Source organism: Aulonocara sp. 'chitande type north' Nkhata Bay, linkage group LG15, assembly GCF_057382095.1.
Source record: "Aulonocara sp. 'chitande type north' Nkhata Bay isolate Kocher_YH1m ecotype deep benthic linkage group LG15, A_spYH_male_GT1.1, whole genome shotgun sequence".
Classification (NCBI taxonomy): Eukaryota; Metazoa; Chordata; class Actinopteri; order Cichliformes; family Cichlidae; genus Aulonocara; species Aulonocara sp. 'chitande type north' Nkhata Bay.
The window spans coordinates 38,790,950-38,803,535 of NC_141358.1; the positions used below are offsets into that span (position 1 = coordinate 38,790,950).

The following is a 12,586-nucleotide window of genomic DNA, read 5'->3' on the forward strand; positions in this document are numbered from 1 at the left end:
GCTTTGGTTACATCCTTGAATTGACCTCTTTCATCCCAAATTGGCGACTTTATATATATATTTATGTGCTGTCAGTGTTAACACGTTAACATAAAATTTTTACATGCCGCCCAACCCTAGTACAGACTGTTAAGCACTTGATGAAATCCATATTAAAGCTACAGAATTGTTTCACACTTGATTACTTATTAAAATTAAAAAATAATTGGCTCAATAACTTTCTGTGTGCAGAGATATTTCGGGAGTGTTATTTATAGTCCTGAGTCCTGAAGAGTGCCTTTGGTACTTTTCCCAGCTTTCATGCAGATTTCTTTTCCCCCCCCCAACAATCAATTCATGCCTTTTGGGTTTTTTCCTGTGTAACTGACATTAATCCAACCAAACAGAGTCATGTTTATCAACGGTTGTACCGTCTTGATGCCACAGAGCCCACAGAATTGTTCTCTTGCTTAGAGTGAGACCGTAGAAGAATCCAGTTCTTTATTCCTCGACTTAGTCTTACAGCGTTACTCTTACACCCTCCTCCTCACTCCACCTCCGTGACTCAGCCTCACTTCCCCTCTTGCTGTGGAGAGGAAGGATCTGCCAGAGAGTGGGTGTGTTTGCGTGAGTATGGCTGTGATAGTGTGTGTGTGTGTCTGAGTGTGTATGTGTTGACTTGGGTGAAGTGAAGTTGTCTTCAGATACCAGAGTTCAGCTTTTCCTTCAAGCTTGCTTACCTGTGTGACCATAACGTGCACAGCCATGTTGGATCAGAAGTAAATCAACAGAGACAGTGTACACATTACATCTGCTCTCATACATCCTGTTTCCAAACAATGGAGTAGAAACCTTTCACATACTGGTGTCTTCTGAATGGTGTCACTGTGGTTCTGTTTCTGTGAAACTGTTGCTTCCCTCATCAGTGTTAAGTCTCTTTTTATGTTCTGGAAATGAACCAAGAGAACAATGAAAAAGCATGTCTACCTGAAGCATTCCTGAAGTGCTACAAGAAATTATTTACAGAGCAACAACAGAAAGCGAATACATCTCTAGATCTATGGGTGTTTTTTAAACCAGAGTGAGACCACCTCCTCCAAAGGGTCTCGGTGTGCGGTTACCTCGTTTACATCTGCGCAAATGAACATCTGCACAATGGATTTAAACAGACTAAACACCACAAGTGTGAAAACACCCTAACAACATGCAGCAGGGCTGAGGCAGCTGTAGTGTAATCATATTTAAAGATAAGTGTTTTGTTCAAATGGAAAGGAAATGACACGTGTGCATGCTGGAAATGTGTGTAAATGTGTGTGAGAGTAAGGTGTTGACCCACTTGTCTTGTGCTTCTAATGTTTTGTAGCACTTTCACTTTTTTCCACTTTGAGCCTGTCTTTTTCTTTTGTATCCTCACTGCTGAGACGGTTATATGATTGGGGGAAAAGAGCATTTTTTAACCTCCTAGGACCTGGCGTCCACATATGTGGACGTCACATTTTGGGTTATTTAGGCCAAAATACTCAATTTTGCTCTACAAGAGCCTGATATCCACTTACGAGGACATTATACTGCTACTGTTCTATCAAAATTTTAAACGAATATCCTCATTTGTGGCTCTCATTTTTCTTAGAAACAAAAATCAGGTAAAAAAAAAATCTGGTAATTCTTTGTTTTTACATTCATCGTGTCCCAATCAGCCCAAATATCAAAGAGAAATTAAAAATGCTGCTGTGAAAGAGTTCGGGTCTTAGGAGGTTAAATATTGAGCAAAATGCTTCATTTTGAGTGACAGCATTGCTTATTCTCTTTCCGACTCAAACTTCACTCATAATTAGTCGTGAAGCAGGGTCAGTCTGCGTTTGATCAGCTTTTAGGTGTTCATTAACATTTAGTAATTGTTGAAGGAAGCTGCTTAAAATTGGCATTTTCTTAGCGTGTCATTTAGCTGCTTTGGCTGTAGATGCACATTCAGCCTCTGTGTCATCAGCTGTGTGGGAGTAGATGGAGAGTGGCCAGAATTTGTTGGCAGTTTACATAACCTGGAATTATCTTTGCCCTCAATGAGTCAGAAGGGAAAGAAGTGGCTGTTGTTAATTACCAATAAACTGAGTAAGCACTGAGTATCTTATATTTTAGTCCTTTTCTCTGCGTTTCCAGTTTCCACAAAAAATCCCAAATCTATTTTCAGCAGCAGAACTCCACTGTTATTAATAAGAGACAATGCCCTGAAGAAATCTCTAGCACTGTTTCTAGTTTATGTTCACTGAAGTGTTTCTATTGTTAATGCATTTCTTCATTTCTCCGTTACCCCCTCGAACACTGACGTCTGCCTCTTTCCTTTCTAGTTGGTGAAATTGTGTATCGGGATGATTGATGCTGGAAAAGCCTACAACGCAGCTAACAAACAGTTTGTTAATGGGATCCGGGAGCTTGCACAGCAGTCCACCAAAGATGAGGTCATTGAGGTAAACAAAAATATAATTTTGCTCCATCTTATCTGCACAAAATGCTTTGAAGTATTTTTTTGCTTCTTCTCCAGCTTGTGTTGTGACAGTCCTCCTGTAATATCCAGTAAAACTTTGAAAACTCTACATCTCAGTAAAATAAACATCACAGATGGTGTAAAAGCATTACTGACTTCATGAGATGTGAAGAAGCCTTTAGCTCTTTGTTTGATCACTCTAAATGGGTTTCACTCTGCATCCATGGTGAGATTTATCCAAGTTTGAAAACTGAGGGCTAGCAGAACCTCGCACTGTCCGCTGGGTCTCGCAGAGGTCAGATGTTTTGTTTTGTTCTCTCTTATAAATTTTGCATGCCGAGGCAAGCACTTCCTGGCTGCCTTTGTGTATTTTGTTCACCGCCTCTCCCTTTAGGTTTGAAGCTGAGCCACTGCGTGTATCTGAAAAGTGTAACTTAGCCAAAAGAATTCTTTCCCAAAGTGCTATTGTTGCTTCAAAAACACCAGGGTTTCCTTTCTCTCATACCTGAGGAGCATTTGTCCCTGCAGCTGTGGCTTAGCAGGCATTTTGAACCACTGGTTTTAATTATATTTGACCTTGTGCTGTTTTGTGTTTTATTCTTGCTTTGTCTCTTTGCCTGCCTTCATGGCTGTCCTCTTCCTTCTCTTCACAGTCCAGTCTCACAAAGTTTGCCGAGAGTCTGCAGGAGATGATCAACTATCACACGGTACGCTGACCAAAACCGGATGCATGTTTTTTCCCCCCCAAGTGACTATAAAATCCAGATCGTTTTTAAAAAAAAAATCCTTGTGCTGAGAAAGAGAAGCAGAAAATGTCCAGTGAACATGTTTTAAAAGCTTAGCACAGAACTGAACTATGGTGGCTGAATGTGAAGAAAGTGGCTATAATAAGCATCTTCCTGGGGGAAGATTTCATATTGCTGTAAAATATGTGAAGCAGGGTGTTGCTAAAAACACACAGGAAACAATGCCTATTGTAAACAGTGGTTTTAAAAAAAGCTCCTTGGGTCAGCTGCAATAAATTCCTTTTTTATTCATTGTCAGCCATCATTAGTCACAAACGCTTTGGGATTTCTTGTCTTTTGTTACAAAATAAAAATAATTCCTGGAGTAAAACGGTCCATGATGTCATAAGCAGATCTGGTTGTGGGTGTGGGTTGAAATCCATCTGTTGGAATAAATCATCCATAACTGGTGTAAAGTGTTTGTGTGTTTAGTTCATCCCGCAGACAGGTGAAGAGCTTTAGTATAATGTTGACCATAACAGATGTGTTGCATGCTAGATCATTTAAAATAAGCCAACATGATGCCTTTTCCCCACTCTTCAAGGAGCCCAGTAGGAGAGATCTAATTATGTGATTATTCCTTTCCTTCTTAAACTCCCTACTTGTCAGTCTCTGGTCGGCATTAAGGTGGCGCTTGAAACTTTCCTCTGTTGGGCTTCTCATTAGGACTTGAGCTAGAGCCTCTTTCTCTACAGTGAATTTAGAGATTCCCCTTGTCAGGAATTATCTCCACTACCTCTGCCTAACATGTCCTGATTGAGCCTCCAGGCGTTAGCGTTGCACTGTGATCGTTACTGCTAGTTGAAATACAAAATTTACAGTTGAATAGAAGTAACATGGTTACATACTGTAGTTTCTAAAGGCTTTAAATTTTAGGTGAGGCAACATAATGTAGATGTTGTCACCTCAGTGAGATGTTTGTTGCCTTTCAGGTTTGGTTAAACTGGCTTCTGCACAGTTTTAGTTCTATGTTTAGGTCAGACTGCAATTCCAGGATATTTAGTACTAGTTAGTAGAGATATTAACTTAGCTGCCTTGTTCCCTAACAGCCTGAGACTGTTACTCATTGGTGGAGACTGCGGTCACATCAGCTGATTGTCAGATAGGATTTTGCTGCTCAGCGATCTTTCAGCACGTGATCTCCTCACAGTGCTCAATCTGTTTGTCAGTGAAGGCCTCTCCGCACCACACTGCTCATATTGTCTGTTTTTGACTACAGATATGCGCCGAAGCCTTATTTAATGCATTCGTCTGGCTTTTTTTTCCTTTTGCTTGGTTCAGCTCATTTTTAAGGAAGGATGCAGGTTAATGAGGGTATGACTCATGAGCGAGAATAAACGAATCACGTCATTTCTCGTGTTTGTGTCTTTATGAGGGGAGTTTACAAAGTCAGCGCGTTTGAGTAAATTTAGCTGCTTAATTGCACCCTGTGATGTTAACAAACGTCCTCCTAAGCAGATGCTGACAACTAACTTAGAAATCACACGGGGGCTTAGAAAGAGAATAAAATTGTCAGGTTTTTGTTTCTTAAGTTCCTCGACATGTTTAGAGAGAAACCTTTTCTTCAAATGGGAAGGAGCAGTCACTCAGTCTTTCTGTCTGTTTTTGTTTCACAGATATTATTCGATCAGGCCCAGAGATCAATCAAGACGCAGCTTCAAACCTTTGTCAAAGAGTGAGTATTAATTAACCACAGTAAAAACTGGTTAACTTACCTTTCACAGCTTCAAACACAAAATATTCAGGAGTAAATACACTACAGGATGATGCGGACAGCATTGTCATTAAATTGCATAAGAGAATATTTTTATTTCTATGTAGGCTTCATAACATCCTCCTCAGTTCTCCTAATTTAGCTCAGAGATTTGGGCAGCTTGTATAATTACAGGAAGGAGTTGCTTCTCTGGTTTATTTCATTATAAGGATTAGCAGTTTTTGCCTCTGGCACATCAGGACTAAACACCCACATCAGCAGCACTTATACTTTACTCAGTATCTTGTGGTGCTCAAATGTGACTTAATCTCACTCAGGAAAATGGCTGCAAATGATAAGTGTGGGGCATGTGGTTAACAAGAAGCAGGTCAAGGAGTTTGCCTTTGTTTTAAATTGACATGTTCCTGTTGCCTGACCATTCTCGTGCTCATTCATATTCAGAGATTCCTGTAACTATGGACCTTTCCCTTTAAACTTTAACGTCTTAGATTATTGAAGTCCCACTCTTCGTGGAAACTCATTAAAGTTTGTCCTAAATTAGGGTAAGAATTCAGTCTTTCAGTGCAAGCTTTCGTCTTTCACATGTTTATAGTCTAAAATGTGACATTAGCTGTCGTGTCTCTTGAGTTCTGACACTAAATGTTGAGCTCCTTTGGCTTTATGCTCGTACAGTTCAGCCCTACTCGGCCACCAAAGTTTGTGGTTGTTGTAAAACGCATCACGATTAGTATAAACGATCATATATGATTGCTCAAACTGCTGAAAAGCCCACATCCTTTTTATAAGATTAATTGGACACAATTGAAAGTGGCTTTGTCATAAGGCTATAAGTTATTGTCCGTCCGTGCAGGCTATAACCTCACATTCACTTCTATGGTCACTTTAGATTCACCAGTTTACCCAAAGCTTTGCATCACTTTGGACTGTGGGAGGAAGCCGGAGTACCCTGAGAGACGCACAAAAACCCAGGATCTGCTGTCATGTTTATACTAATAAACCTCTCTTCCTTTGAAGTGACCTGCGTAAGTTCAAAGAAGCCAAGAAGCAATTTGACAAAGTGAGCGAGGAAAAGGAGACGGCGCTGATCAAGAATGCCCAAGCTCCCCGTAACAAGCAGCACGAGGTGGAGGAGGCCACCAACATCCTCACTGCCACGCGCAAGTGCTTCCGGCACATTGTCCTCGACTACGTCTTACAGGTACAGCCCGCTGGATGTTGAATGACAGCAAGGGATGCACTGACATGTGGCCTACTGTGCATTTTAAATAGCAGTAACAGGGTTTTATGCTTACACGTAGGATGATCTAAAAAAAGAAATGCGGTGCTATTTCAGGGAGATTTTGACTTGAAACTGAGGCAGTTTTCAGTCAGACTATATTTATATATAGCAACAGATTGCTGACATTCAGCTTTTAAGTATGGATCTCAAAAAAGCTGAGGTGCACGCTGTCATGTTCAGAATTTGGATGAGAACTTATTATTCAGCATTTAATTAAAAAATGCTATTTTTGCACAGGAATGCTGCGTTTGATTCTGTTTTATCCAAAGTGAACAAAAAAAGTACTCAGAAAGAGGTTTAATAACCTGGTTAGTCGGAAAAGTTTCTTCAGTTTCCAAAATCAGTTTTTGAATTAATGTTGTTCGTCTCCTTTTGCTCGTTTTCTTTCTCATTTTCTCTGTCAAAGCCACTTAGATATTTTCTGCTGTAACCTTACTCAGTGCTTTTGTGCCATTGAATGCATCAGCTCTGCTCTCAGCCACAGCAGTGCTGATGAATGCTTTGTGGTTTCTGATAAGGCAGCTGGCGGCCCTGTTATTGAATCTCCCTCCCAAAAGAACAGACAATGCTGTATGGGCACCCTTCACTCCTTGAGCAAATGAGATGGTGAATTGAAACCAAACTGGAGGTTTTAATATAGGTTTGGCAGTCTGCTCCAGTGGCCCACTCTATAATCACCATCTCATAAAAAAAAGAGTCCTGGCTGTGAGAAACGAGTCTGGTTTTTATCTCGCTTTTTAGTGTGCTTATAGGAAATCTATAAGCTAGCAGCTAGCTCAGCTGATTTTTAAATGGGTCTCCATTAAAGTTTCACATTTGGACAGTGCTGTCAGCACTTTAAAAACTAACTTCTGCAGCGGTGCTTGCAGGAAACATTTGAGACAGACTTTAACTTTATTTTATTTTTTGTGCTTTTTAGTTTATTTTTTTCATCTTTGTGGCATTTGTGCTTGATTATACAGTACGCAGTTTATAGTGACATGCAAGATGGTAGCGGGAGAGGAAAATATATGAGTGAGGTTGTAAGCCAGACTCGCATTCACGGCGTTTTAAGAGTGAAGCATGTCTCTTTTACTATGCTGTGCCACGTAGAGCTGCAGCATAAAATATTAAACTTCAGGGATTTCCTGGCTCACTGATGGTGAAGTGTGCTGCTAGTCTGGAAAAATGGAAAAGCATCTCTCTCAGTAACCCGTGAATGTTACCACTTCTATTGTTTTCACCACTATTAGAGATAAGTGAAAGTTGTTTGTGCGTAAAAACTTGACAAACCAAACGTGACAAATTGAAATGTTACATTCCCACAAGTTTGCAATTGCTGCAGCTTTACAAACCAATTTCCAAATAACTGCTCTGATAGTTTGCTTGCGGCTGTAGTGTTGACACTATATTGCACACTGAGAGTTAAATAACCATCGTTTAGAGGTGCTGCTTTGGTCAAAGCTACTAATTGACTGTAATCGAGAAGGAGGGGGGCTTGTAAAAGTCGCGATGCGTCAACTGTTGTGGTTTGGGGATGGAAAAAAATAAGCTTCCTCCCCAGGATGGGAGTTAACATCTGTGTATAAACACAAGTGTGGTTAGAGTCGCTTGAGAAAATTGCCTTAAAACCTGCAGCCATGAAATTACTGCTGACCATAAAAGACATTTCCTTTACTTTTATTCTCCGGGGTATTGAAGCATGGTGACCCTGTTTTCACTACACAAACAAAAAGGGGCCGCTGGACTTAGGTTAATTCAGAAGTATGAAGCGAAGTGTGGGATTACTTCTGAAGCTGGCCTTCCACCACAACACATCCCTGCTCTGCAGCATTAAGCTATGAGAAAATCCAAGGCCAGAGGAGGACGGCGGTAATTAGTCTGGACGAATGGCAGAGCCTTCTTCACAAACATTCACACACAGAAGGAGACGGAGAGACAGGAGGCGATGAGGCAAAGATGAAAAGTGAGACAGGCTTCAACCCACATCCCTAAACATGAGGCAGAGGGCTCCCCCTGGTGCTGGCATAATGAAACGCTGCCTATTAATGCTGAGGGAGATGGTGCGATTTTATCCAGCCTCAGTAGTAGTCATTTCACGCCTGTCAGCTTTCTTTGATTTTTCTCAGGCACTTCTTTTTGTTTCATCTCCACCAGCTCGTCTCATTTTCTGTTCTGTCTCACGCTCTTTAAGTCTTTCCCCCCCATCTCCACTCCACTTTTTACTCTCTCTCTGCATTTTTCTGTCAGATACCGCATTGTCCCAGATATTTTCTCATAATAATCCCTACTTCTCACTGTTTTGGTTTTTATGAACTTTCAGATAAACGTGCTACAGTCCAAGAGAAGGTCGGAGATCCTAAAATCAGTAAGTTTACTCGTTCTCTCAAATGAAATGAGCTTTCTGTTCTGGGTCGTTCACTCTCAGTTCATCAACTGCCTCCCACATGACCAGATTTGCCTGGAAAAATTCAAATAGGAAGATTCATGTTGGGAAAATGACTCATCAAAATCCCAAAACCTGCTCTGAGTGAAAGGAGCAAGACAGATGAAAATGTGTTTTCATGTGTAAGCTTCATTATCATTAAATAAACTCTCAGTCCCCTGACTGTACACTTTTGGTTTTTTCAGGCCTCCTAATCTGCTGTCAGAGATCAGACAAATACATCCAAATATTCCTGTGTTAACTCATTATAGTCCTTAGTTCTTAGAGCCATAAGATGAGATATTCGGCCTAAATGATTTCGAAGGACTGAGCTCAGATAGTTTTCTAGATAATGAAAATTTAAAATGCCTCCTTTAGCTCTTTCCCTCCATTATTTGAGGACCTCTCCTGCACTCTTAACGATGAGATTTAACGCCTCGAGATATATCAATAAAGCTGGTGTTTGATGACTATTAGTATAGAGTCCGGGTTTTTCCAAGGGTAGCCCTGGTAAGCTGTAGAGAGAAATCACAGCCAGTCGTTGTGTTTTGAAGCAGGCTTGAAACAGAAACTGCTCAGTTCAGAAAAGAGAAACCATGATTACTCCTACTTGGTGTTCAAGGGAGAGTTAAAAAATGATGCTGGAAAGCTGTAGGATGTGACACGGGTGTTTTTAGACAAAGGATTTTAAGGGACCTTTTACAGTAGGGAAATTTTGCATGCTTCCTATTAAGAATGAGCTTTTTCCAGTAGAAAGACAAACCTGTGATGGTCACTTGGGGTTTTTTTCTGTTTAAATTTGATGAATGGAGATGGAAAGACCCTTCTTCCTCTTAAGTGTTTTAATAAACACGTTGTTGTTGTTTTTTTTATAGATGCTGTCCTTCATGTACGCCCATCTGACGTTTTTCCACCAAGGTTATGACCTCTTCAGTGAACTGCAGCCTCTTATGAAACAGCTGGGAGGGCAGGTACAGGCTACACTCTGCACACACATGCACCCATAATTAGGGTTGGTGTGTTCCTACGTTACCTGTATCCAAATATAAAAATCTTCCAGGACTTTCAGACACTGATGGATCCAAACACACAGCCACAGTTAAAAAGGCGCTCATATTTGTACATAAATATATCTATCTGCCGTTGTTCCCTTTTGTTCCTTCGGCTTGCGCAGCGTACGTACAGCTCGCTGCTATTTTGGTTTTATTCTTTCTAGTTTGATGCTCTGCATAAAACGAATCCACTGCAGTGCTCGTCGCTCAGCCACGCCTGTTGATTAATTGGAAGATATCGTAAACTCGTGATGTTATTTTTAGAAGAGCAGCAGAATAATTGCTTTCCAAGTTTACATAACAGTGCACTGTAAAGAGTAAACGCTTTATATTATGAGGGAAAGACTAATATTTACATTATTTTTTTTTCTAAAGAAACAGGTTTGCTTGTCTTTCTTTTTCCATTAGAGCAGGTGTGGGGAACTCCAGGCCTCGAGGGCCGGTGTCTTCCAGGTTTTAGATCAACACACCTGAATCAAATGATTAGTTCATTACCAAGCCTCTGGAGATGTTGCAACACTTTACTCTGAAACTCATCTCTTCACATTGTTGTCATGCTCATCTGCTTTGTTGTCACCTCTCATTTTAACTTGTGTGTGTGTGTATTTTTAAACTAGTATTTCTGGTAATGACAATGCGAAAATGCTGGCATCTGCCCAACCATAAGTTCAGCTGCAAATTGAGGTCGCCACTCTTCTCCCTCTGTGTTTGTGTTTCTATCTCGTCCGTGTATATGTGTGGGTTTGTGTGTACTGCAGTACTTTCGTCAACTCAGTTTCCACCCTCGTGTGTGTCTGTGTGCATCCTCTCATAAACAAAGCCCTTCCTCTGAGCCTGAATGTTACTTGAAGATTGTAATCACAGTGAAGCTTTTACATTTAGCGGGAATGAGGAAGAAGGTTGTGAGCTGGAATGGGTTTTCCCACAGTTGGACTCGGAGGGTTGACAGTCAGCTGAGTGAAAGAAGCAGGGCTGTGGAATATATAGGCTGTTTGCTCAGAGGCTGAAGCAGCAGACCAGGACCAGGACCAAGGAGAAAGGAGTGCAGTTACAAGAGGCAGAGCAGTAGAGAAAAGAGGAGCTTGTTGAACGTATAGCCAAACTGTGAAAGAAGGAAATGCAGTGTGGATTTTTTGGGGGACTTTTTTGACAGCCAGATCTGAGGAGCCCATTCAGCAGCTCTTAATTGGGTTGGAGAGAAGCGTGTGGTTTCTTACCCTTGTGTTCTGAAGTTGGAAAATTCTCATTGACAGAAAAAAAGAAGAGAGAGAAGCGAAGGAAGGCTGGACCTCTTTGAAAAGCAGATTTTAGGAAAGGATAAGAGGCAGAGTGTAATCTTCTTGAAGCTAAATGTGACTGAAGAAGCACAGAAAGGCATGGACTCGAAAGACCGACGGAGAGAGAAGAGAGTGTTGTGTGAGGAAAAGGGGAAAAAAGGACAGAACTGAAAAAGACCCTGAAGAGGGAGGGGGGAAAGAGACAGAGGGTTTGTTTTCAAGTGGATGAACAAGTAAGAGCTTAACTGTGCTGTGGATTACAAGCCTGTCGTGCTGAATTTGGGGCAGCACAAACCAGAAGGAGAGGAAGATCAAAGGCCGTGCTAAAGAAAGCAGCGGCCGTGGACGGTGCATTATACCTCCATCATGAAGCTGAAGAAGGTGGAGAGGCTGTGCAGGGAGGTGTGGAGGAGCTGCCAACAGGTCTGATAATATGACGCGATGCTTCTAAACTATGAGAAAGTCATCAAGAGTGCGAGTAAATTATTAGAAAGATGAATAAACCCTGAGCTGGAGTAAAAGCAGCTGCGGGGGGGCGTTGATACCTGGAAACGTTTAGAAACTTAAAAAAATGAAAAATGGAACAACAGAGGAGGATGAAAACCAAAGACTTAAATACTTATTGAAAATGTGAGCTGGTGTGTAGACAGTAGCTTCACAGGGAGGTGAAATCAAGATCACATGACTTAGAGTTTGAATTGATATTGCTGATGTTCTCTTTTTGTTGGCTTCGGTTGACAGCTCACAGTGATTCGTGTCAAACATGCCGCTTTTCCACCGCTAGTTGAAACCGTAATGCTGCTTCTAGACATAAATGTACTGCTGACTTCATGTTTCCGTGACACAGAGCCTCAGGATCAAACACACGTGAGCTTAATGCTCATTCAGAAAGATGTTTCATATCTTTTCCATGAATCACAGACGTTGTCATTGCAGCTACATGTCAGGAGTGATTTAATCTGACGGCTGTGGTCCGTAAATGACGAACTGATGTTAGTAGAGACAAACGTTTGTCTCGGCCTGAGAAGATAAGATGTTAAAGGCAATATGAGTCACTGTCACAAAATGTGAGGAGAGCTACGCACAGAAGCATCTTTGAAAATAAAGACAGGCCTCGATAGATGGCATGAGCTCCAGGCGGACCGGACTAGTTGTTGCAGAGGCAACAGGGAAAACATTTCCCATCTGTGTTATCAGCCTGCTGCTCAGCCATCCACCCATTTCCTCTCTGAGCACAACAAAACACGCAGCTCCCTCAAAGCGTCTCTGAAACTGTGTGATAGTAACACGTTTGTGTGTATTTTGTAAAAGAAACCACACGTTTATTATACTCTGCTTTAAGAAAGGAAACAAATGTATGAATTTCCATCTAGTTTATTGATACAAAGCAGAAAATTGCTGCAAAATTTGCTTGATGAAACTTTGAACCCCGCTCGCCCTTAAATCGGTGCCCTGCAATCACATACTGAATCTTTTGTTTTTGAGGCTGGTGATGCCAATTTAGGTCACGTTGCGGCGACAGACTATAAAGACGCACAGAGCAGAATTTCAGTGCTGCAAGGCAAACTGGCATATTTTCGGCATCACCCAGTGACCTCCAGAGCTTCACTGAAG

At 41.3% G+C, this 12,586-nt stretch overlaps 1 protein-coding gene across 2 annotated transcripts in view; it reads left to right on the forward strand.

The window, feature by feature from the left end:
* The window catches only part of LOC147313621 (arf-GAP with coiled-coil, ANK repeat and PH domain-containing protein 2-like), a 49,432-nt gene that overhangs the window by 16,210 nt on the left and 20,636 nt on the right, over nucleotides 1-12,586 (forward strand). For both annotated transcript variants that reach the window (XM_086263299.1, XM_086263298.1), the window contains exons 3-8: nucleotides 2,325-2,444; nucleotides 3,115-3,168; nucleotides 4,863-4,921; nucleotides 5,975-6,158; nucleotides 8,542-8,586; nucleotides 9,519-9,614. In XM_086263299.1, the coding sequence (XP_086119425.1) occupies nucleotides 2,325-2,444; nucleotides 3,115-3,168; nucleotides 4,863-4,921; nucleotides 5,975-6,158; nucleotides 8,542-8,586; nucleotides 9,519-9,614 (558 nt within the window). The remainder of the gene's footprint in view (nucleotides 1-2,324; nucleotides 2,445-3,114; nucleotides 3,169-4,862; nucleotides 4,922-5,974; nucleotides 6,159-8,541; nucleotides 8,587-9,518; nucleotides 9,615-12,586) is intronic.